Raw genomic sequence first — 27,476 nt, 5'->3', positions numbered from 1 at the left:
CCTCAAGAGTAATGAATTACTTTGTTGTCTGTTGCTTGTTGGGTAACAGCGTTATCTTCCAACATACAAGCTTGTGTTGTTTCTGGAACTACAATGGCCATCTCAGGAGCTTGTTTGCATTGGATACACTGCAGAAAACCAATGATGTTATCCATGTCTATTACTAATCTAATATGAGCCAAGATTGGGCTTTTGTAAGGTTTCAATATATGTCTTAAGTCCAACTAGACAAGTCTACCAATAGTCAAATGTATTTAGAGGATATATCTTTATGTATTCATCTTGTGTGATCAATCTGTAGATACACATTGTTTTTAGTTTTGACAGTTTTTTAGCAAAATGCTGTCAATTTGGGCCCTATTGGTATTTTGAATCATAGTAACAGGAATACTGCTGCTGTGCTGATCCTTCATGACAACTACAGTTAAGCGCTGTGCGATGCTTCCTTAGAAGAATAAAATCCAGACATTTGTGTTTGCTTGGCTAATGTTTAGCTCCAGTAGCAACACCCTCTCCAAAGCCAATTTTGGAGTGTATTGCACTTAAAGATTCCCTGCGCCCAAGGCATAACAGATGATAATCTTCTCTTTCAGGTGTTCAGCAAAGGACTTCTAGTCCAGTCATTTTCACTATGTTCATTGTGATGTAGTCAGCGAATTACATAGTTTCAATCACTGTAGCCATTGACCCTTGCAGAGCCTGACTGTTACCTATCCTTGAAGATTATTTGAAGCAAATGTATTTATTCATTTTCTTTGTAGAACACTTGCCACATGCTGTTGGCATGGTTATACCTTTGCATTAATATATAATTTATTTGCGGCCTACAAAATGACTAACTGTTGCATGCATAGGGATTTATTTAGAGGATTCGATCCTTTCTTGAAAGATAGGTGGCTCAGGTGGGGTCCCAGTTAGAGACTGTTCAAACTTTTAAATGCTCACACTGAAAGCCATCTGTTTACTGGTTCATCTATATCATGTCATTTTGTGCGATATGTAGTAGCTTGGTTACCTTTTGCACCTATGCGACTATTGTACCACAGGCTTGGCAATTTCACTAGAAAAGTACATGGACATTATAAAATGTTTTTTAAACTACTTGCGTTCTCTGTGAGGGAACCTATGGAATCCCTCAGTACATGGGTCATGGGAATGTCTTTGGTTTAAGTTTCCAGATTGTGGTTTTCGGAGTTGTTCCAGAAGGTATTAAGGTACTTTACAATGGAGGCATCAGGACTAATCAATCTTGGCATTGATTACTGTAACTGCAATAAAAATCTTGACACTGGTCTAAGAAAGATTTGTCTTGGCATACCGTAGCTAAGAAAATGCCCCTTTGAAGCCGGATTTAATTTGGGTGGGCATGCTGATGTTTGAGTATGCCCAATGTTTTGAACAGTAGGCAGCTGATCACGTGGCATTTATCGAAAAAGCGCAGGTCACCTATCGCTGAGCGAATAGAAAACTGTGGTGAACACTGTAGGTGGCTATAAATGATGGGGCAATCAAGTTCAGACTGTTGCTCTAATGAATGAAGTTGCTGCCTGGCATGAGAAAAAGAATCTCAAAGCAGGTGAAGGGCTCATTAGTAGTAAAGAAATGGATCGAAAAGAATAATACTGGAGGGAGGATAGGATGGAATGGGTGCAAACTTCCTGCTATAAATAAAAAAACAAATGACCAAAGCAATACGTAAGATGGTTGGAAACAGAGTGATGATTCTGATGAGGAGGATGATTCTAGGCCTCCTGCATATAAAGCTAGAACAGGGACAGATAGTTCTGGGGCTTGTTCCTGCTCGGGGCCTAACATGGGAGCCAGAGGAGATTGCACTACTGTGCAAGCTCCTATAGTCGTGGTACAAAGAGCACCAAGAGAGGCAGTAATGAAAGCGATACCTAGTACTAGTAGGGATGCCCAACAGTCGATTCATCCCAAAATATAGTAGTGGTTGAACAGTCTCCTAAAGTTATTAACCTTGGCATTTTGAAAATCTAATTTGCTGAAATGTCACAGAGAAACATTGATTTGAACAGACTATTGACATACAATGATGATGAAATGAGATATTTAATTTAAAAAGCATCCACATGAACAAACTAAGCATATGAGGAGTTAAAGGAGCTAGCTGATGAATGCAAAGTGGGCATTAGCAAAATGGAAAATGCGAAACGAAATTATAAAATAGATTTGACTTGTGATGAAATTTAAAAAAATGGGCTTGATTACTTTGAGAAAACAAGGGGCTTGAGTGACTTAAAAAATCCAAAGAGAGAAGGAAGAAAGGAACAGCAAGTACAATGGAAGCAAAGGGAACAGAAGGCAAAGCAAGCGAAACAACAAGTGGTTCAGAACTGAAATGGTTTTGGTGTTTTCTTTGGAGTCTCCAACTAAGTACATAGGGGGAATTTGGTGCATGTTCCATGTTTTCACCACAAATTTCCATAAATTGCTGTAGGAAAAAGAGGTGCATTGGTTGACAAACATCACAGGTGTGGACTGATTTTAATTCATTGTTTGAAATTGTGGTTCCTAGTGACCTGTGGGCAGAGTGGGAGGCAGTGGTTACTTGATCACCTGGAGAACTTGCTACGGTTGCTCCTAATAATGCTCTTCTGAGGAGGTAGCTAGTACATCCAGACTGGTGATTAAGTACTTGAAAAAGAGAGTACCTGAAAAGGATATACATTTGGAAAAGATTTTGAGAACCTCACAGGAGCTGAAGGATTCAGTGTATGCCTTTTATGAGAGGCTCATGCAAATTTTAAAGAAGCTGAGTGGAGTTGGTGATCCAGAGAAAGATCGTGTCAGTGGTTTTGTCTCTGTTTTTTCATGGGTTAGCGACCAGAGCTCAGTAATCATATGCATCAGAGTGAACTATGTTGGCAGGGAAAGTGTATTGATGAGATTTCGAAGCTGGCTAAGTATAGTAGTGATTACTTTGATGCAAAGCAGAAAAAGATCATGGAGAAGCTCCCAATTGCTGACAAAGCAATTTGAAAAAGGATCTCAGAACCAGATGTGTTCGAATGTGAATTTTGGCCAGTCTGGAATAAATGGGATGAATCAGATGCAGGGTACAGCAATGGGAAATGGAATGCTACAAATGAAAGATGGTGGGGGAGAAATGGTGAAGAAAAATGGGATGAATGTGAATGTTGAACTGATGAAAAGAAACACTGCTTGCTACTTCTTTGGGAGTATTGGGCCATGGAAACTGGAGTGTCACCAGAATCTAAATAGAATTCAGGGTGATGGTGTTCCCCAGATGCAGAGAAATATGATTGCTCCGGCTGTTACAAATTCTGAGCAGTGTATGCAGAATCAGAAATTATTAAAAATGCCCTTGCCTGCAGCTACAATGTGGCAGCAAAATATCAGAAAAAAATGCTATATAGTGCAGAATCGTTACAACAAACAAATGATGGACGGAATGCTGACAATGCAGACATTCTCCCCCAGTCAAGAGATCTGGGTTAAATCCATCGTTCTTTTGCCCACTACGCCACCCCAGTTCAGACATGGCCATATGCAAATCAGTCTTGACCCTGTGCCTCATGGGAACAGTCCAGCCCGAACTGACAAGCCATGTCTTCCCTGGACCGGAATCAAGCATCCTAGGACCGGTTTCTGGCTATCAGCCGTCATCAGCCAGGATAGCTTGACTTCAGTGGCATAGTGAGCACGGGTCCCACGTCTGGGAATACCCATCCCACTTAGGGCGAAAAGCGTTACAACAAAAAAATGATGGACGGAATGCTGACAATGCAGACATTCTCCCCCAGTCAAGAGATCTGGGTTAAATCCATCGTTCTTTTGCCCACTACGCCACCCCAGTTCAGACATGGCCATATGCAAATCAGTCTTGACCCTGTGCCTCATGGGAACAGTCCAGCCCGAACTGCCAAGACATGTCTTCCCTGGACCGGAATCAGTATGAATGTATGACATTGTTCTGCATTCTGTCCATCAATTGTTTTTGCATTTGTTACCCCGAGTGGAAAGGGTATGCCCAGACGTGGGTCCCTTGCTCTCCATGCCACTGGAAATCAAGCAAGCCTGGCTGAAGACGGCTGAAATGCCAGAAACCGGTCCTAGGATGCTTGTTTCCAGTCCAGGGAGAACCTGACTTGGCAGTTTGGGCTGGACTGTTCCCACGAGGCACAGGGTCAAGACTGATTTGCATATGGCTGGGTTCAAACTGGAACGGCATGGTGAGCAAAAAAACGATGGATTTAGGCCCAGATCTCTGTACTGGGGTGAATGTATGACATTGTTCTGCATTCTGTCCATCAATTGTTGTTTTTGCATTTGTCACCCCGAGTGGAAAGGGTATGCCCAGACGTGGGTCCCTTGCTCTCCATGCCACTGGAAATCAAGCAAGCCTGGCTGAAGACGGCTGAAATGCCAGAAACCGGTCCTAGGATGCTTGTTTCCAGTCCAGGGAGAACCTGGCTTGGCAGTTCGGGCTGGACTGTTCCCATGAGGCACAGGGTCAAGACTGATTTGCATATGGCTGGGTTCAAACTGGAACGGCATGGTGAGCAAAAAAACGATGGATTTAGGCCCAGATCTCTGTACTGGGGTGAATGTATGACATTGTTCTGCATTCTGTCCATCAATTGTTGTTTTTGCATTTGTCACCCCGAGTGGAAAGGGTATGCCCAGACGTGGGTCCCTTGCTCTCCATGCCACTGGAAATCAAGCAAGCCTGGCTGAAGACGGCTGAAATGCCAGAAACCGGTCCTAGGATGCTTGTTTCCAGTCCAGGGAGAACCTGGCTTGGCAGTTCGGGCTGGACTGTTCCCATGAGGCACAGGCTCAAGACTGATTTGCATATGGCTGGGTTCAAACTGGAACGGCATGGTGAGCAAAAAAACGATGGATTTAGGCCCAGATCTCTGTACTGGGGTGAATGTATGACATTGTTCTGCATTCTGTCCATCAATTGTTGTTTTTGCATTTGTCACCCCGAGTGGAAAGGGTATGCCCAGACGTGGGTCCCTTGCTCTCCATGCCACTGGAAATCAAGCAAGCCTGGCTGAAGACGGCTGAAATGCCAGAAACCGGTCCTAGGATGCTTTTTTCCAGTCCAGGGAGAACCTGGCTTGGCAGTTCGGGCTGGACTGTTCCCATGAGGCACAGGGTCAAGACTGATTTGCATATGGCTGGGTTCAAACTGGAACGGCATGGTGAGCAAAAAAACGATGGATTTAGGCCCAGATCTCTGTACTGGGGTCAATGTATGACATTGTTCTGCATTCAGTCCATCAATTGTTGTTTTCGTATAGTGCAGAATGGCAACAGAATTGATTCATTCTGAATAGTGACTTAGCAGGGAATCATTATTAATGATGGTGCTTGAGGCAAGACTAGGATTGCTTACTTGGAGCAGTCCTGGAGGTAGACGAAAGTGGCCCATATGTTGATGGAGAAATCAAAGCCCGCCCGTTTTTACTTTTGATTGATATGGAGGTACCTTTTCTACAGTTTGTTCTGTGGAAGTCCAAATTTTAGGGATTAGAAATCACAGCAGATGTCCCAGCTAAAAGTGGTCAATTGGACAATATATTTTGTGATTCAAGTGCTGGGAAGAGACTTATTGTGCAAAATGAATTGTGTGACTTATTGTACAATGAATGGTGTTGCAATTGAGCCACAAGATGAAGACTATGGCCATCATTAGGATGGCGGGCGGACATCCCGACGTAAAAAGGGACCATAAGTGCGGCGGTCCCGTGGCTGAGATCAGGATGCGCCCACCACACTGGCGGGCGCATCCTGCATTTTTAACATTGCGGCGGGCGGTGCTTCCAGCACCACCTGCCGCAATGCCAAAAATGCATGTTGTGCATTTGCATGCATAACGTGGCAGGACCCGCGCGGTGCCTACCATGTCGTGCATGCAAATGCAGGGCGGGTACCATAGGTACCCCCCATGTGCACCTCCACCCCCCAAAATTCCTGGGGGCCCGCTACGGGCCCCCAATGGCAAGGACCGCATGCCTTTCCGCCCAGCATGTATCGTAATATGGATGGCGGTGTCTAACAGACACCACCACCATATTAAAACCTTTTCGCCCGGTCGACTCATCAACCGGGCGGAAAAATCCGGCGGACGGTCTTTCCGTCCGCCTGGGTACCCCCTGCCATAGTAATATGTCGGGGGGACATGGCATGCGGGCGGAAGAGAATGTCGGACGGATCGCCACCGCAATGCGGGCGGTGGAAATCCGCCCGACATTCTAATTGACCCTTATGTGTTTAAAAAAATCACACAAGGCTAGAGTTTAGTTATTACCTGCTGTGACAAAAGATGGCCTACCTTTCGATTTAAGACATACTGTCAAAGATGAGGTATAAGATTACATCTGGACAGAGATTGGGCTAGCAAAAAGTGCCTAGCCAGTTAAAATAAAAGTGAGACCAGATGCAATTTTACCTACAACCAAATAGAATAGTCTTTCAAAAGATCCCGAAGAGGAAATTAAACCAGTGATATAAAAAATGATTGTCTAGGGGATTCTCTGTAAGGTACTTGGTAGTTCTTGTAACTCTGTAGTGATGGGAAGTAGTAAATGGAGAATTGCTCAGGATCTGCGAAAGATAAACAAAATTGTCATACCATGTTGTCCTGCTACCGACTCCAACAGTGGTTTTGTTCCAAATCCCATCAAATGCAGAATGGCATACATTAGTGACTTATGTTAAGCATTCTTTTCAATTCCTTTGCACAAACAGAGCCATATCAAAGTTCTCGTATGGCGTAGGATTTCGCAAGGGTATACTGAAAGTCCTTCAATTTTTTGTCAAATATGATCTAGAGAATTTAAGGTTACCTTGTAATTCAGTCTTAGTCCAATATATTGGTGATTTGTGTTTGGCATCCATGACAAAGTGGGACTGTAAACTTGGTACGTTTGCTTTGTTAAATCATTTAGCTGACAGTGGCCATAAGGTCTCTCCAAAAAAAGCATTAGTGTAAAAGAGAAGTGATTTATCTTGGATACCAAATCGAAATAGGTGCAAATAAAGTCTTAATATAAGGTTTGTTTGCAATTCTGAGAATGAGCCCACCGACCACCTAAAGGGAGGGTTGGATGTTTTGGGGAATTGTTGGCTACTGACATCAGTGGATTCCAAACGTTTCCCTGATTGCAAAGCTGTCAAGATCTGGTACCAATTGACATTGAATACACTGAAGCATTTAAATAATTGAAAGAGAGTATGACCCAAAGACATGGTGGGGTGATGCACCTCATTGCATATCTTTCAGCCGTATTGGATCCGGTAGCTATAAGTAGGCCAGAGCGGTGAACTCTGCTCTGTTCGCTGAGTTTGCTGAGTTTTCTGCACTCCTCACTCCACGGAGCAAGTGACATTCTGAAAAACTTTACTCCGCATAGCGAAGCTTTTTCCTCGCTTGTGCTCCCCAACGGAAAGTTGGTGAGCGTGGAAAATCCAACACTAGACCACCTCCCAGCAAGATTTCTCACTGCAGGCAGTCGCGGATAGTCGCTAAAATTGCCAAAACGCAGTCATTTTCTCCATGCCAAAAATGAATGCATTGGATTAGCGCACGGCTTGAAGTGGGATGAACAAACTGTGGGGGGCGGGATGGCTCTCAAAATGGCGTGGCTGATGTAATTGGGACACGGCTTAAAACACGCAAGCTAAAAATCTGTGCTTAGCATAGTGTGCAGCCCCACTGTTAATTTGCTGCTTTTGTCATTGCATCCAGATATATAATACACCAAGTAACATTACACCTACAACAAGCCATGACTTTTGGCTTTGCAGAGGAGTGTTAGTTCCATATGCTAAAAAAGAATCAACTATGGCTTTGTTGTATATAATATAGAAAATGCTTCAGTTCTGAAATGGTGAGAGTGTGAAAGAACTATAACAAGTCACTTTAAAGGTACCTCAAAGGCAGTGAAGGGTGGCACTGCTGCAGAGTTATGATTTTTTTTCTAATCTGGAGGGTGAGGGAAAAAACAGAGAGCCCGATAGTAACGTGTCTCAGCACCTGCTTTTAAAACTGCTGGATCACTTAAACCCTGATTCTATGTAATCACAAATTATCTTAACTGTCTTTAATCCTGTGTAAATTTGATGACACACACATGCTCTCAGCACAGCAGCATGCTGAGACGGTCAAGACCTGCCGGCTGCCGCCCACTACACGCGGAAATCAATACAAACAAGGTTTGCCCCTAGAGAGCACATTGGTCCAGTCACTCTGGGGGCAGGCCAGAAGCATTTAGCAGGGCCGTCATAGGTAGCGCTTTCGCACTATGAAAGATTGATGGCCCTGCTCTGCGGAATCCGGGAGCTCTGCAGGATTTTGATTGGCTGCGCAGCCGCCCTCAGAGATTTTGCGCACACAGGGCCAAGTAAAGCCCAAGTATTTGCCTCCCCCCCCGGCCTTGAGAGTTATTTCCCGCACAAATGGGAAAGATGTCGCCCATTTGTGTGGGAAATAGCCCAATCTGGCAACACTGGTTCTACTGCAGCTTCCCAGAGTGTTCTAGAGAACAACTAGAGCTCTAACCGTCTTACTTATGACAAACGCATGGCACACCTGAAGCCATCTTGATTGGAATAAACTGGTAACATTTAAAACGTTTAATTTAAAAAGTAACAAAATTAGGTGGTTCATTTTGCCATAGAAATTATGATTAGTGCCGCAGACAGAAAAATTAGGGCACATTTTGAGTGACTTCTCAAATCCCCTTCTATTTCATTAAACAATTCTGACTTACAGACTGAAACATCACTTTCAATACCAGCAGCAGTCTTACAGTTAACTCCCTAGTGAGCAGTAGCTTTACTACAGTGATCTAATGAGCAACTAGAGTGCTAACATTCAAAATGTATGGCAAATGTGTGACACTTCTGAATGTCTTCTTGATGGAATCAGAGTAAAAAACTGAAAGCATTTCCTACTGAGGAGACTGCAGTATATGAGGAAATTAGGAAACTTCATAACAAATAAGTCTCCCAAGATGGCCACCAGAGAAAAAGAGCACAAATATCACCCAGATGTAGCCCACGGATAGCCCAATGACAGAAATGTGCAAAACACTTTATATTTTTTGTTTTTTTGCAGTTTTATATAGTGCAGACTGGTCAGGTATTGGAGTGCTTTACTTGACCATTGGTTATATCACACAAGGACTAATTCATTTTGGTTGTAGGCATGGGGAGATTAAGTGGATTGACCAGAATCACAGAATGTCGAGCTGAAGCAGAAACTCCAACCTGGTTCCCCAGTTGCAAAGTCTGGAGCTCTGGAAGTAACACCACATCCTCTCCCCTAAGTGCAACATTTAATCAAATGGTCAACTGGAGAAGAAAAATAAAGTGCTTTGTTGCTATTTGGGAACTCAGAAAATATGTCCTCATTTGAGCTTTTTAGAGCACTAACCATAATTTCAATGCAAATAAGATCCTCTAATGTCTAAAATTTCTAAAGGAAATGCTTTAGGTTTTACAGTTATGATTACATCAAGATGGTGTCAGGAATGTCACACTTTTGTGATAAATATAGAATGTTAGCAATCTAGTTGTTTATTAGGATACTGTTGCGAGGCAGAGGTCATGGGCACGGACTCGGAAAATTGAAGGCAGGTTGGAGGGTGCAGAGGCAACAATTTGACCACACTGGGCAGGCAGGAAGGGAAGTGGCAGCACAACAGACGATGGACTGCAATGGAAAAAGGGCAGAGGCAACAAACCAACAATGCAGGACAGGCAAGAGAGGCTGTGGCAATATAATAGACCATTGTGGGCAGAAGCAAGAGGCAGTGGTAGTACAACCGTACTTGCAAACAGACCTGATTCAGCCAGGAAACGCCCAATGTTTTTAAGCCCAAATGAAATTTATTTTATCTGTTTCCTGTCTACAATCTCCTCTTTTTCAATGTAAGTCAATGGAGAAAATCAATTCTCAATTTTTGTTTTCAAAATCTCCCTCTTACCAAGTTCACAATGTGAGCAAGTATGGTACATTGGATCATGGAAGGCAGGAGGAATTGGGGTAGGGACATGGACTCGGATAACAGAGTACAGGAACGACATGGAAAGGTTCCACCAAACTGACCTTTCAGGGCAGGCATTAAGGTTTGCAGCAGCACAATACACCACACAGGGCATGCGGGACGGCAGTGCAGCACAACAGTCCATCGAAAGCAATAGGGAGGGGACAGGACATGCACATGGACAACAGAGAACAGAGGGGAAAGAGGCAATCGCAGCAAGCTGACCATAATAGATAGACAGGAGAGAAAGCTGCGGCATAACGGACCATAAAGGGCAGGAGGGAGGAATCAGGTGCATTACAATGGAACAGACAAGCCAGGACATAGGAAATAGGGGTCTGCACTTGTAAAACAGAGGGCAGGGGACAAGGGGGCAGGAGCAGCAAGCTGACCTTGGAGGTCAGGGAGGATGGGCACTAGAAGCACAACACACCATAGAGGGCAAAAGTGAGACTATAATGGCATGCACACAGACCATCAAGGGATGGTGGGAGGTGGTCAGGAGCAGCTAGCTGACCGAACAGGGATGTTGGGAGGGGCTGTGACAGCACAGAAGACCATGCATGGCAAGCGGGAGGGTTAGTGGCAGCACAATGGCCATGATGGGCAAGAAGAAGGGGGCAGAGGCATGCACAAAGACCATGGAGGATAGAAGAGAGGGTGTGAGAAAGTATCCTCTTTATGCATGGTTGCCCCCACTTTTTGCTGAATTTCTGATGTACTTTGACTGAGTGTGTCCTGGGCTCTTGCTAATCAGGTACCCAGGGCCTATGTTCTTTCCCTAAAACTGCATTGAAGCCGAAAGCCAATTGGCATCTCTGGCCACAGGTCAGCCCCTGGTAAATGGTACTACAGGTAGCCAGGGCACTGCGACCAGAAAAGGCCTCTAAGGGCTGCCGCACTTATTGTGCCACCCTTAGAGGTCCTGTACCTTTACACACACACACACACACACTGCCTTTGCAGGCTGCGTGTTTTAGTACAGAACAAAGTGAAGAGTCGACATGACATACATCTCTGTGTGCCATTCCTACAACCCACTGTCCTGGCACAGATCTGTCACCCCTGTAGCTGGGTGCACTATACCAGTGGTGAGGGTACAGGTGCATAAGCCCTGTACCCCTACAGTGTCTAAGTCCATTCTTAGACATTGTAAGTGCAGTGCTGCCATTAAGAGTATATGGTGCTGGGAGTTTGTGATTCCGAACTCCACAGCATCATAATGGCTACAGAAAACTGAGAAGCTTGGTATCAAACTTCTCAGCACATTAAACCCACAATGATGGCAGTGTGGGATTTCATGAAAAATGCACACAGAGGGCATCTTGGAGATGCCCCCTGAAAACTAACCCACCACTAGTGTCCAGACTGAGTGGCTGCTTTCAGCAGCCACCGCCAGACATGTTTCTGGACCCCTGGGTTGCGAGCCTGCTGCTCTCTGGGGCCTGAAACAATGCGCATCCTGGGACAAGGTGCCAAGCCTCCTCCCCCCGGATGGGCAGGGTTCACGAAGGGGAAGCTTCAAAGGCTTGCTGCCTTTGTGAGCTTCCCCAGGCCACTTGCTGCTCTCAGCAACTGGTCCCCACTGGTTCTGACCCCCACTTTGGGTGGGAGAACTGGTGGGAAAAACAAGTGAGAAAGAGAAGTGTGCCCACCTCTGCCAACTCCACCCCTCAGGTGGGGGAGGCAACGTGAAGCACAACTCTCAGTCCACTCCATCTTGAAGATGGGGGCACCCAGCCAACCAGGGACAGGCTCATATTCCCCTCCCACTGGAGGGTGGCATAATAGGGGGTGTACCCACCCCAGGGAAGGGACCCATTGGTCCCTGCCTTTTACCTACCTGTAACGCTCCTAAATCTAGTATTTAGGGGCACAACTGAACCTTGCTTCCTCAGACAAGAAGAAACTACAAGAAGAATAAGAAGGACTGAACAGCCGTGCAGCAGCTAACAAGAGGAAGACGCCCACTGACTTGGCACCAGCCCTACCGGCCTGTCTTCCCCCTTGAACTCTTGTGAAATCCCGGTGTGTCCTGCAGCCAGAAACCTCAAAAACCCCAGAGGACCTGCCTGCTTTCAAGCTCAAAGACTTTGTCTCCCGTGAACACTGGATTTGTTCATCTGCAACCTCTGGCTCCGGCCAGACACAGCGAATCCGCCCAACTCTGCAGCCGCCATCCACGGCCTGAGCTCGAATGGGCAAACACCACGAGGAGGTCACCCTGGCGATTCTGACCCGAGATCCGGTGACCCCTGACCTGCCTCAAGCTCCAGCCGACACCTGTAGCCTAAATCCGGAAGGTCCCCCCAACCGTGGCCATGAGCTGGTAAGACGATACGACCCCAAAAGGCCCCCCTGCACCCGACGCCACATGGCTTTGTGTGCCCAAAGCGTCGGTGCCTAACTAACCCCTAACTTCCCAACTTACCTCTCGAAGTGGTGGTTGCACCCAGAAGACCTTTGTCCCCAAGCCTGCAGTGCCATCGCAAACCGGAGGTTCCCCATTGAACACAAAAAGGGCGCCCAACATCGAAACAGCAGCCTGTTCCCGGCCGACCTAGTGCTGCTGAGGGTTCACCTTTGGTGCTACTTTGTTTCCCCATTTGCCCTGAGCGAAAGTCCAGGAGCTTTACTCCCACAACCAAGTGGCCTGCTTGCCAGCAGCTACCAACCGGAGGCTCCCTATCCCCCATTGGATAACATTGGACCTCAGCACTCTGCACCCGGCCACCATAGTGCCACTGAGGGTTTAACTAGAGGGCATCCTTGACCCTGGGGGACCCCTGAGTCTACCCCAGAACCTCAACTCCCACTACCAAATACTTACCTCAAAACTGATAACACTGTTTTCCTCCAAAGGATAACATTGACTGTTTTTCTGTGAAAAGTTTGTAAGTGTAGAGTTTGAGAAACTAAAGCAATTCTTTAAAATTGCTTAATCTAACAAAAACAATTGTACTTACCTGTTTTCAGGAAATGTTCCAGAGTAGCATCTAGGTATACTACTCTGTGTAAGCCTAGTAATCTCAAAAGTTACTCACCTTCTATTTTAGTAAAAAAGCCTATTCAAGTATATGTACTGCATTTCCTAAGTTTTGCTTTTATCTGCATCCATACTGTAGATCAAACCAAAGTGCATATACAATTATCATTCAAACTGTATTTCAATCGCATTACTACTGTAAAGTATTTATTGCTTATCTGTGCCAGGCTTGCTTGGTTCTAGAAAATTAAAAACTAAAAAAATATTTTGATCCGAAAACAATTGGTCTGAAGTTCAGTCTGTGAGTGTGTGAATTGATTTGCTGAGTGAGGGTTGAAAATAAATACTTAACACTGTCCACTGATACTGCCTTACTGCTCGACCACACTACCATAAACAGAGAGTGAGGTGCTATCTAACTTTACCTCTGCCTACCTTTGGGGTTCCACTGGACTCTGTGCACACTATACCTCACTTTGGTATGGTATATACAGAGCCAGCTTCCTACATTGGTGGATCAGCGTTGGGATATTCAACTTTGCATTTCTTGGACTACTTGGTAACCACCTGCTCACATGACAGAACTCTTAAATTGTCTTTACAATTCTGATTTCTCAAATTGGCATTTTTACAAAATTACTAAAAGTCTTGTTAGGGCTTTGGTTAACTCCCTTTAGAATTTTAGAAAACTAAAAGACACTTAAGCTAGGGTTAGAGGGGTTAGAAGTTTTTTTTAACAATGTCTCAAATCAAGAACCCAGCGGTTAGTAAAAATAACCACAATGAGATAGAGGACTTGGTTGAGGAGCTCGACCTCACCCCTTACCGTCACTTGTTTTTCAAGGAGGTAAGGTTCCTATGTAAACTTAAAAACATAGCCATGGGTCCCCATCCCACCAAACAAAAGCTCAAGGATCTGTTGGCTGGGTATGCAAAGGGCCACCCATCTGTAAATGGTGAAGACCAGTCAGAAGAGGAAGAAGAGGGAGAGGATGACCAGTTAGATCAACCTCTCCACTTCCTAGGGAGAAAAGGGTCCAAGTACCCTTGACTCCAAGAATCAACCTCTCAGTACCTAGATCCCACACAGGTGGCTCAGGTACCACTGAGGACATTGAGGACAGCCTCAATGAGGAGGACAGCCTTTTAGTAAGGCTGACCAAAAGATTAGATCTATAGACCAGGTTGCTGGCTCTAGAAAGAGAGACAGCAGAAATGGACCTAGCACCCGTCAATGGTGGCAGCAATTTGCTTAATAAGGATACAGAGCAATCTTATGATCCTAAAATCCCCAAAGGGATTGCCCCTAAATATGAAGAGAGTAATGATATCACGAAATAGTTCACAGCCTTTGAGAGGGCTTGTGAAATGAGAAAAGTGTAGAAGTCACACTGGGGGGGGAAACTCCTTTTGGAACTGTTCTCTTGTACCTGTAGAGACAGACTCCTGACCCTTATAGGGGCAGATGCTGGGTCTTATGACTAAATCTGATTGAGGGATTTGGACTCACAACTGAGGAATACAGAATTTGATTCAGGGGGGCTCACAAAACCCCAAACCAATCATGAATTGACTTTTTTAGACTACTCAGTTAAAACACTAGATTGTTGGTTAACCGGACACAATGCTCATGATTTCAATGGACTTTACAATCTGTTTATGAAGGAACATATTTTAAGTAATTGCACTAATGAAAAGTTACATCAGCATTTGGTAGACCTAGGTCTAATTTCTCCCCAAGAATTGGGAAAGAAGGCAGACCGCTGGGTCAAGGCAAGGGTGACAAAAACAACCACTGGGGGTGACCAAAAGAAAGGGGTTACAAAACCTCACCAGGGGAAAGGTGGTGAGAATCCCCAAGATAAGAAGGCCCGAGTGTTCTAAAGGGCCCCAAAAACTTGCACAGGAGGGTGGGTCTCAAACCTCTTCCCAGTCCATTAATATGTACAGGGTAAATGACTTTGATCCTATAAAGGCCTGGTGTAACAACTGTAAGAAGTTGGGACACTTAACTGGAGATGCTGCTTGCCCAAACACGAAGGCCCCTAGTCCTACTACAGCTCGTCCTGGAATAACAAGTCCCCAGATGGGATCAACAGTGTGCCAAGAGCAAATCGGGTTGCACACTGAAGCAGTTCTAGTTTCAAAAGAGGAAGTTGAGTTTGCCACTGTAGCTGTGTGGCCACCCAACTTAAAAAATACTTACAATACCCTTGGATTAATGGAACTAGGATAGAAGCTCTGAGGGATACAGGTGCCAGTGTCACTATGGTGAGAGGCACACTGGTTTCCACTGAGCAATACTTGATTGGGAGAACTTACCCAGTTACCAATGCTGACAGTGTTACCACTAACCATGCAATGGCTATGGTGACTTAAACTGGGGGGGGGGGGGGTGTTACTGGCCTGAAACAGGTAATGGTCTCACCAAAGCTTCCAGCTGCATGTCTGCTTGACAATGACCTGGAAACCTTAACATGGGCTGAGGTTGAACTGAAAACCCATGTAGCAATGCTAGATATCCCTGAATTGGTGTGTGTAAAACCAAGATCACAGAGCAAGAGACAGGGTGAAAAAGAAGTGTTGGAGCCTGAAAGTATGTCCCAACCTTCCAAGAGAAAAGGTAAGAAAACTGGGGAACCAGCTTCTGTACAGCAAAAGGATTAGGACCCCTCTCCTCAGGTAGAGGACTTGGACATCCCAGAAGGAACTGAGCACATGGAGCTTGACCCTAACCAGGTTGATCTCTTAGGCCCAGGGGGACCCTCCAGGGAAGAGATGTGCCTTGGACAGCAGGACTGCCCAACTTTTGAAAGCCTGAGGCAGGAAGCTTCTGCACAGTAAAAGGGAGATGTCAGTGGTACCCACAGAGTTTATTGGGAAGAGGGACTACTGTACACTGAGGCACGAGACCCCAAACCTGTAGCTACAAGGAGAGTGGTAGTGCCTCAGATGTACAGGGAGTTTATTCTAACTTTAGCTCATGACATCACCCTTGCTGGACATCTGGGCCAAACCAAGACTTGGGAAAGACTAGTTAGCCATTTTTACTGGCCCCATATGCACCAAAAAGGAAAGGAGGTTGTCAGCACCTGTGTCACCTATCAGGCTAGTGGCAAGACAGGTGGCCCCTCAAAGGCCCCCCTGATACCACTACCTGTGGAGGGGGTTCCCTTTGAAAGTGTATGTGTGGGCATAGTGGGTCCACCTGAACCTCCCACAGCATCAGGGAACACATTCATTCTAGTGGTAGTGGATCATGCCACTAGGTACCCTGAACCAATTCCCCTTAGGACTACTACAGCTCCTGCAGTAGCCGAGGCCCTCATTGGTGTCGTCACCAGGTTAGGGTTTCCAAAGGAGGTGGTTTCAGACAGAGGTTCCAACTTCATGTCGGCTTACCTAAAACACATGTGGAAAGAGTGTGGAGTGCAGTACAAGTTTACTATACCCTATCACCCACCAACCAATGGCCTTGTTGAGAGATTCAACAAGACATTGAAAGGCATGATTGCGGGGCTCCCTGAAAAACTCAAAAGGAGATGGGATGTCCTCTTACCCTGCCTGCTTTTCGCTTACAGAGAAGTGACACAGAAGGGAGTAGGGTTTTCCCCCTTTGAACATCTGTTTGGCCATCTTGTGAGGGGACCACTCTGTCTTGTAAAAGAGGGTTGGGAGAAGACTCTCCAAGAACCCAAACAAGATATTGTGGGCTATGTGCTTGGCCTAAGGTCCAGAATGGTTGAGTACATGGAAAAGGCATTCAAAAATCTTTAGGCCTGACAGGAGCTTCAGAAGCACTGGTATGACCAAAAAGCTGCACTGGTTGAATTTCAACCTAGGCAAAAGGTGTGGGTTTTGGAGCCAGTGCCACCAAGGGCTCTCCAGGACAGATGGAGTGGCCCTTACCCTATCCTAGAAAAAAAGAGTGAGGTCACCTACTTTGGTGACCTGGGCACAAGCGGGACACCCAAAAGGTTATCCATGTGAACTGCCTGAAACTCTACCATTACAGGGCTGACATCACCATGCTGATGGTGACTGATGAGGATAAGGAGACAGAGAGTGAACCTCTCCGTGACCTCCCCTCATACAGCCCAAAAGATGGGTCAGTAGATGGAGTTGTCTTTTCAGACACCCTCTCTGCCCAACAGCAGACTGATTGCAAGCAAGTCTTGCAGCAGTATGCTAAGCTCTTTTCCTTCACCCCTGGCCAGAAAAACTGGTGTACCCATGATGTAGACACTGGGGACAGTTCACTTGTCAAAAACAAAATCTATCGACAGTCTGATCAAGTCAAGGAAAGCATCAGAGCAGAAGTCAGCAAGATGCTGGAGGTAGGGGTTATTGAACCCTCTGAGAGCTCCTGGACCAGCCCAGTGGTTCTAGTCCCCAAACCTCATCCACAGGGTGGAAAGAGAGAAATGAGGTTCTGTGTGGACTATAGAGGACTCAACTCTGTCACCAAGACAGATGCTCACCCTATCCCAAGAGCAGATGAGTTGATAGACAAATTGGGTACAGCCACATTTCTAAGTACCTTTGACTTAACTGCAGGGTACTGGCAAATTGGCATGGTCCAGGAGCAAAAGAAAAGACAGAATTCTCCACACCTGACGGGCATTATCAGTTTACTGGTATGCCCTTTGGTTTAAAGAATGCCCCTGCCACCTTCCAGAGGTTGGTGAACCAAGCCCTTGCTGGATTGGCATCCTTTAGTGCAGCTTATCTAGATGATATTGCTGTTGTTAGCTCCACCTGGCAGGATCATCTGATTCACCTTGGGAAGGTTTTAAATGCCCTGCAAACTGCAGGCTGAACTACCAAGGCACCCAAATGCCAGATAGGGCAGGGAACTGTGGTGTACTTGGGCCACCTTGCTGGTGGAGGCCAGGTACAACCCTTACAGCCCAAGATCCAGGCCATCCTGGACTGGGCAGCTCCAACAACCAAACCCAAGTCAGGGCATTCCTTGGCTTGACTGAGTACTACAGGAGGTTTCTGAAGGTATATGGGTCCATTGTGGTTTCCCTCACAGAACTCACCTCCAAGATCATGCCCAAAAATGTAAACTGGACAGTTAGTTGTCAAAAGGCTTCTGACACCCTGAAAGAGGCTATGATGCCTCTGATCTAGGGATAGGAGTGGTCCTATCCCAGACCAATGATGAAGGCAAAGACCAACCTGTTGCTTTTATAAGCAGAAGGCCTCTCCCCAGGGAGCAGCGTTGGAATGCAATTGAGAGGGAGACCTTTGCTGTGGTTTTGTCCCTGAAGAAGCTGAGACCATACTTGTAAGGTACTCACTTCCTAGTTCAAACTGATCACAGACCTCTGAGATGGCTAATTCAAATGGAAGGTGAAAATCCTAAACTGTTGGGGTGGTCTATCTCACTACAGGGAATGGACTTTGTAGTGGAACACAACCTGGGACTGCCAATGCAGATGGACTTTCCAGGTTCTTCCACTCATACAAAACCAGAGAAATTCAGCAGTTTTAGTTAGCTGACCTAACAATAACTCACGCTCCTGCAATGCACTGCTGATGACTTCACATATTACATCACTCATGACATGGTGAGTGACATGACATCTCAAATGACATCACTGATGACATCCCGGATTACATTATCCCGTGACTGGGAGTGTTTCTAAAAGGTTTAAGAATGTGATATATATATATGATGATTCTGTCAGTGTGTGACTGACTGTATAAGAGAGTGATTATACGTGTCTGGGTGAATGTATGGGTGAGTGACTAATCTGTGGGAATGTCTGTATCAGATCAATGCCTGGTGGTCACACAACACACAGACACTCTGTCACCCATACAGGTACTCAGACAACCAATCAATAGCCCATACAGATACTCATGTACCTATTCACCAACCCATGCAGCCACTTACACACCAACTGACAGACTGATACAGACTTTCACACAGATTAGTCACTCACCCATACGTTCAACCAGATTCCTCCTAACTGTTGAAAGAAGTTTAGTCAACCTGACGGATCTGCTGCATAAAGATGAGGGTTATGGTGAACAGTCTTCAACAAGCTGTCAATGCTGGGAAGGGGTAGTGTTACACCCCACCTCACTGTGTTCACAGATGGTGCATTTGCTAAACCCTAAAAGGACATTTTAGGACTTTTTTTTAAAAAAAAAGGAAAACTGGCAAGTGTCTCCTACCCATCTTCTAGTTATGCTGAAGTAGGTAAAAGTGCTAGGAGTCAGACATCTGCAGTTGGTATGTAGAACCCTGCATTTTACCCCGAACTCAGTACACAATGGTTAGTGTTTTACACTGTGAGATTGTTATACACTATTTGAGATTTCTCTCATAGCATATTTCAGCTGCCATAGTTGTGTTTATAAAAAGTGTATCAGGAAAATATTCCTTTTCCAGGTTGTTAACATGAGTCTGAAAAAACAAGCATTGCAGTCGAGCACACATTTGATTTAGCAGCACCGTTTAAACTAGTGGCCTGCTTTCTCGGCCTGCGCCCGCATTCTGATTCATTTAGTCCACAAGCAATGACCAAGTTAGTATACAACCGGACTTGTAATATAGGTAACATTAGAAAAATACATATGCAAGCCTTGCAACACAGTGCAAAGGAGAACCTTTTATACAAAGAGCGGAAATCAACTCTGTCTCGCCTTTGTGATACAAGAGGGCATATTTACTAGAAAGTGGCGAATCGTGTTGTTAAGCCAAGAAGGCTAACAACACACTTTGTCATTTTAGAAACACAGCGCTGCACTGTATTTATAAGAATACGGTACAGCCCTGCGTTTCCCCCTGCGCTGGTATTAAATTAAGCTGCCTAGTGCCATGCATGCACCCTTTCACCATAGTGCAAGGGTGCCCTTGTTGAGGGGAAGATTGTTTATGTGCAGGAAGGTCCCCCTTCCTGCACATAAACAATCTTTAAATGCCGTTTTGTAACTTCTATGTGTGCTGCTTAATGAAGAACACATAGAAGTTGCAAAACGGCATTTTTTAAAAATTATTGTTATTGTGCAGGAAGGGGGATATTCCTGCTGGTAAACAAACATTGGCATTTTGCAGTTTCCATGTGTGCTGCACAATGCAGCACACATGGAAACAGCAAAAACAAGGAGAAATAAAGCATTTTTCCTAATTTCACCTGTTGAAGACCAGATTTTTCCTGATCTTAATTTTGGCACTGCCTCCTATTTATGCTGCTCTTCTAAATAGGGGGCAGCGTCAAAATCAATGGGTGTTGTGGTGGAACGCCCACCACAACACCCATTGCCCACCCCTTTCACGCTAAGTGCAGCGTGAAAGAGTGCCTTAATTGCAAGGCAGCATTAAGCCACGTTAAGTTGCTTAACGCTGCCTTGTAAATAAAACAAACCTCCCATCACCATTAAAACATCACTAAAAGAGACGTGGTTGCAATAGGGGCTTGTAAATACGCCACTAAGTCTCCTTGGACTGCCTCAAAGAGCACCTTTTATTTTGAAGATTGAGACCATAGTTGAATAAATGCATAAAACACAAACGTAGTTTATAATGGCTGAGAACTGTAGCCCAAAGCAGTTCACATATTTCTCCATCATGCATTGATATAAATATAGATGATGACCAGCTGTTGTAGCTAGATCATTTGTCACTGCTTTAGTTGTGAGATACACAAGTAGTATTAACATGAAGGGTTGTCTTGAGAATATGTATGGTCACTATGGGCACACATAACATTTTTTCCTCTTGTCTGGCACCTAGTTAATCCTTTGACTCGGAGCAATCTATCTCTGCACTTTGCGAACAACCAGCAGTGTGACCGCCAAGTGCGGGTGTTGCAGTGGCTGTCAATAGTAAGCCGTCATGAAGAGCTTCTGGACTCTGAAAGGTAGGCGAATGCTTCTGCTGTAGCAGTCTATTCTATAATCTATAAAGTGACTACAGTTGTAGGAATTCACAGCCTAATAGGATATTGTCTCAAAGCATTTGGCACCATACCCCTTCTGTGGGAATCCATGCTTGCTTCCATGTTACCTACCCATTACAAACAAAATACTTCCCAATGAACTATACATTTCCAAAATGTATTGACTCTGATTCAGGTTTTTATGTTTTTGATTTTATGAGTTCATTATTATCACTGCTTGTTGCATGTTTGCTGTTATTTAGGGGCCAATAATGATGTTGGTTGGAAAACCTCTGACCTCTAGTCAGAAGCTTCCCAACCGTGGTCAGACTTTCCAGAAGACTCGGTCGGTTTGTGGCCCGAAGACTGATTGAGAGTTTGCGGTCGGAATGTAAACCAGACGGTCATTCTGACTCAGTTCCGTCCAGCGCTCGGAGTGTTCCTGTCGATCGGAACCGCACCATAATCCCCTATGGATGGCGTTTGTACCATCTGTATCACGATGTTGGTTTCTGACAACCTTTCTGTGCCGGCCTTTCCGACATGGAAAGGCTGTCGGAAAGTAACTTTGGGGGTACCTAGCAGGGCCCCTTTGCCCCCGTGGTCTAAGGTCCGTGGTGAAAGGGGTACCTAGGGTACCCTCTCCCTGTGAAACCCTGCACTGTATGGTTGGTACCATTGTGCATGGTTTTACACATGCACCCATTTCTCTATAGGAGCCTGTATTATGTCCGTTTTATGGCCGTAACACAAGCTCCCATAGAGAACAGTGGGAATTCGACCGAACAGTGGTCAGTCGCATCATAATCAGGCCTTCGGATCCGCCGACCTCAGGTCAGTCAGACCTGAGTCCAAAATGTTGTCTGTCGGTGGCAACTCCAACATCGTGATGAGCCCCTTAGTATTCAATTTGTAATGTTGAAGGTGAGCTGGTTATCGGGGCAGAAATAACAGTTGTGTATACGTGCACATTCCTCAGAACATTAGTATGCATTGCCTATAGTTTTAATGTTGAATTTTTTTGGCCCGGTTCACTGACAAAATATTAAACCCCAAAATAGCCCCATGCAAAAATATTGTTATATAAATATCAATATCAAAAATATAGTTATGCTATACTAAATTACAAACATTTCGAGAAAAAAAATCATTCTCTTATATCATTGTATAACATATTGTTTCTTTACATATATATAATTATAAATATTAAACATTACATATATTAATAATGACACTAATGTAAATATATATATATATATATGTAATAGTTAAAAAAAACAATTACAATTATTTTCAAAAAGTAAAACACCCATATATTAATATATATATTTATTTACAGATTGCTAATTAAAAAATATTATTAAACTAATAATTTTTATGTATAGTATAATCATTTTTTATATATATAATCTTATTACCTTTACAAAAATGATTATACTATACATACAAATTATTAGTTTAATAATAGTTTTATATTTAATTATATATATATATATATATATATATATATATATATATATATATATATATATATATATAACATAAAATATATAAAAAAAATATTTTCATTACAAATAAAAAATTTAACCAAATACAAAATAGCAATTCAATAAAAATGCATTACATGTTAAAAACATTATTAATATTATAATTTTCAATAAACAAAAACATAATAATATACATTTAAACAATATAAACTAGACTATAAAATGCATATACAATTCTCACTACAGTTTAGACAAATGTAGGCAAAATGTTGTACTCAGGAGGGGTAACATTTTCTATTCCCACTCCAGTCAAATCAACAGTATGGAAATTGTTGGATTGCGGAGGGGTAAAATTTACTATTCAACTTCAGTGACTCTTGTCCATTATTGATGTAAGAGTCATACCAGTGAAGATGTTGATTTCCTAAAACAGATAATGTATGCAGCATGCATATTGCTATACTTTGGATTTCAATACTGTTATGAGGTTTTCTGGTTAAACAGAAGTACTTTTACCAATAAATCATGACTACCCAAAGATTTCCACCACCAGGTCTCTGGTGAACCCCACCCCATCATACACCCTTAAAATGGGATGCAGGTAAGGAAGATCATAGAGGATGTTCTATAAATTAGCTTACATTGGCAATACCTTGTAATGTGTGTAACATCGCCAATTGTCGACCATTAGAAAGTGGCTCAATCATGGAAGTTGTACATTCACAAGGAAGGCTTTGTTGGCTTAGGTTTTTTCTTTTTCACAGCTGCTCTCGGATACTGAAGTATTTTTCTGCTTTTAGAAACATTTATTTCATTTAGAGAAAGAGCTCAGGACATTCCTAATGGGTTCATTGATGCTACAATCAAAACCAAATCAGTAAAGGCCATAATTAGCTGTGAGCACAGATATTGTCCAGGGAGACCATTGTCAGACACAATGTCTGATAGCCATCCGTAAGCTTCAGTTATCAGTTGAGAATGAAAGGAAAAAAACGAAGAACTTTTTCTAGTGGCCGTGCTACAGTATAACACCACTGGTTGGTAATTCAGCCGGCGTCAACGTAAAATAAATGTACACTACGGTAGAGTAATCTTTGTAATGGGTACCATCTCATTACTGGAACTATAAAAGTTCTATAAACAATTGAGATACACAATGGACAAAACATTAAATCATACTAATCTTTAATCTATTTATTAAGCTTAACAATATTTAAATGTAGCCTCATGATTAGATGGGAATTATTTTTTATGTGGCCAACAAATATAGTTTTTATCTCACATATATCTTTTTTTAGATTGGATAACATCAGTACCATTTCAACACCACTTTTAAACTGGCATCAACTATATGAAAACAGTCATATTGAACTTCTCATGTCTTCTTTTTTCACAAAGATTGCAGCCGGCATACATTCAACATGTGTAAGGATTCCCGCTTCCTCAAGGCTCCATGGTTGAATTTATTAAATGTGTCCTCCTGTATCATTTTCCAGTTAAATGTTCCTTATACTTCACTTCAGTGCATTCCATATAATTAAACTTACCGTAATTTCCAAAGTTGCAAGATTGAAAATCAACTTGATGTGTCGTTTAATGGTCCTCAGTTTCTTCTCAGATCTCTATCTTTATGTAACTGTTTCATAACTTCTCATCAATATTTAGAAACAATAAGCCGATAATATGGCTGTTACAATTGCCCATCGATATCCCCTCACTAACAGGCATAACTCATGTGCTAAGTCATAACTACAAAAGCAAAGTCGCAGATTCATCGTAGAGTTTTAGCCTTCAATTCCACGTAACTATTCCAGAGGAGGATGTGCCACTGAATGCCCAATTACAGCAAAAAAAAGTCTAATATAGCCCGGAATGGCCGGGGTGAGATGTAAATATTTTTGCAGCTTTCAGGTGCCCTGGCACCAGCAACACATGCTCGGACACAAAAATCAGTTGCCAATGCATAGCCATATACTTGTGTAGGGTTATGTATATTGAGGTGTACCCATGTAGGCCGAGTTCTGCGCCACAAGCACACACACATTGTCCCTCATGTCCATGCTCAATTGTGTTTTTGAATGTTCTAATCTAGCCATTTCTATCCAGTTCAGTCTTAGCCTCAAAGTTTCTGGTGGAAGATTAGCCTCAGATGCTCAGTGCAGTTCCCCCTGCACAGTATGTCTTCAAATACCCAATGCTGCCTCACGGTACATGTGCAGGTGCATGAAATGGCCTATCATTTCTCCCTATGCAGAGATCGTCTTGTGCAGGTTTAGCCTTGAATGTCCAGTGCCATGTCCCAAGGTGTTGATTTACCATTAAAGGCTCAGAGCAGCAGTGCAGCTTCAGCTTCTATCTGTACGTCCCAGCTGCCCAGTGCTGACTCCCATTGTTGAGTTTTGTTTGATGAAAAAGCCTCCACATGTTTGACGTTTAATTCCAGCTCCTTACTTTTAGCAACCATGACCAGTACAGGAGATCCACATTGGGTAGTATGATAGAGGCACGCATGGCTAAACCATGTGTGCCTCCACAATGCTGCCCTAACCACAAATGCATCTGAACAACTCATTCTTTACCACGTATGCCTTTACCATGCAATTTTGTGGTAAAGGCATGACTGGTAAAGGGACATTTGTGGTAACTTTTACACTTGAGCCCCTGAGCCCTAAAAACTACCATGACCCCCACAAGCTGCAAAAACTACCCACCCAAGCCCTAAGAACTAACCCAACCCTTCATGACCCCATAAAAACTACTCCAACACCACAAGACCTAAAAACTATCCCGCCCCCCTGAGCTCTAATAATTACCCAACCCCCTGAGCCCTACAAACTTCCCCGACACCTGGAGCCCTGAAAACATCCGAATCAGCCTTAAAACTCCATAACCCGGCCCCAGCCCCACTTACCTCATTGTGTCCTCTCCCGATCCTTCCTGTTCCTGGGCCCACCCATTCCAGCATCTAGACCACACGCATACCTCAACTACGCATATGCTTGGTTAAGGCAAGCTTGGTTGCCCTTGCAGGGAAATGGCATGCATGGCTTAGCCCGCGTTCTAATGGCTGTTTCGCTCCACATGGTGCTGGGGCTCTACTTTCCACCTCATATTTCTTGATTGAAGGCAACATACACACTTTGTTGAAGGAACACTGATCCTAACTTACCTTCTTCTTGAGCTACATGAGCTCTCTTATGGCCTGTCTTTAATTTCTTCCCTGATGCTTCAGTTTGCAGGCTCCTTGATGGTAGTATTGGAATTGTTTATCCCTAGTTCCAACTAGAGACCCCAGCAGCTTCCTCTTTGAGCTGAGGGATTAGAAGGTGGGAAAAGGGATAGGAAATCAAGAAGGCAGACCTAGCTCATATTGCCAGATTTACTTTCTTTTGTATGCTGTCCCTGCTGCCTCAGAGACCAGGAGAACAGCAAACTGCTAACTGTCTACTTCGCTTGTTAGCCACTATATGATGCATGTCATAATCATTCTATATGTTATGTACTTTCATGCAAAGTTGTAGTTCTTTTTTTTATTTTTTATTGGAATACTTAATCATTCCCATAATCTAAAAATACAAATTTACATAAAAGCATAAAAAAATCACAAAAAGCAGGATCAAGTTTAAATATATCATTACATTCTTCCCTAATATTATATAGTAATACAAACACATGATTCTTATACACAATCAACCAAATACATTTAAGAAAACCCCATTTAATATACTTCATATTTATGATTTCATATAAAGAAAAACCTCTTAACCCAAAGTTTCCCATGATTTCTAAAATTTCCTATATGATCCAGATCTTAATGCATATCTTTTCTCCAACTCCTTAATCCTATTATGTTTACACTGTAGTTTTTGACAAGTCGGAATTTCATCAGACCGCCACCTTTTCAGGATTAAGGATCTAGCTAGTAGGACCACAATGTATAACAAGTCAACCTTTAAGTCAGGTGACTATCCTAAAACTGCAGACTGAGCATCCAATGTTTGCTGTACTTTCAGTCTATCAGTACAATACCGATTGATGTTATCCCTTCAGGGCTGAGAGGAGATGATGGCAGATAAACCCGTTAGTGCACTTACTCAGTCACGCCCTGGAAGCAAAGGACCGAGGATGCAATCTCGGGAGCACCTGCAGGGCTCTTGCGAATCCCTTGGCGGTGCCACCGCCAGTGTTTTGGTGGCATCGGAGGGGGGGGGGGGTCATTGTTAGGAATGTGGACCGGGAGGTTAAGGAGGATGTTGAAAGCAGTGGATCGAAAACGCCGGCAATAGCCGAGACGGCGTCAAGAGGTGAAGGTAAAGATGCACAAGCGTGGCGAGCCTCCTGTCCTTCTCCTGAAGAAATCCTCCAACATCCAAACTTGTGCCTGCTGCTTTAACTCGAGGCTTAATTGCGGGATGCTCTACAAGGAAGAGACTTAATTGTATACTGAACTCTAAGTAACAAAGTAGTAGGACATCGTGATTCAGTAGAAACTGATTAATAGGGGCTTAAATAACGAAAAAAGAAAAGAGGAGAGAAGGTGACTGTTGCAGCATGTGCGCATTTAAGCGCAAACCCCCAAATGCGAATTCTGTCCCTGTTAATCAATCTACCCCGGTTCAGAGGTCGCGTCAAAAGAGCATCCTAGAGAAAACACTGGGTAGTTCACGTACATTACAAAGCGCACAACAGACGATGGATCTAAAGGTGCAACAGCTTCTGGAGGCAAATAGATTAGAGACCCCTGATGTCCAAGAGGCCCAGGCGGAGATTGAAAAAGGGGTGGAGAAGGAAGATACTTTGGAGACTGCAAGACTACAAATGTCTAGCCTCCTGCAAGACTGGAAAGAACAGAAGATATGTAAAGTAACATCGAAATGGGAGGCCTCCAAAAGTAATCTACTGCTGTGCCCTTTTCAATTCCCCATCTGTTGCAAACAATATCCTCTTTTTTTCGAAATCACATATTGCGGTGACAGCTTCAACCACCTCCAGCTAGTTAATACATTAAACAATATCCCAGGCAGCATTGTCTTCAGCTCAACAGCATGCAGGGACAAAAGTG

At 43.8% G+C, this 27,476-nt stretch overlaps 1 protein-coding gene across 1 annotated transcript in view; it reads left to right on the top strand.

Moving 5' to 3' along the window:
• The first annotated feature begins 22,680 nt into the window (after positions 1 to 22,680).
• LOC146772886 (rho guanine nucleotide exchange factor 11-like) overlaps positions 22,681 to 27,476 on the top strand; it is a 247,522-nt gene continuing 242,726 nt past the window's right edge. The window contains 2 exon segments of the mRNA XM_085637041.1: positions 22,681 to 22,698; positions 22,954 to 23,015. Coding sequence (XP_085493167.1) covers positions 22,681 to 22,698; positions 22,954 to 23,015 — 80 coding nt within the window.

The sequence above is a fragment of the Triturus cristatus genome, chromosome 12, assembly GCF_964204655.1.
Source record: "Triturus cristatus chromosome 12, aTriCri1.1, whole genome shotgun sequence".
NCBI lineage: Eukaryota > Metazoa > Chordata > Amphibia > Caudata > Salamandridae > Triturus > Triturus cristatus.
This window is presented reverse-complemented; position numbering and strand designations above follow the sequence as displayed.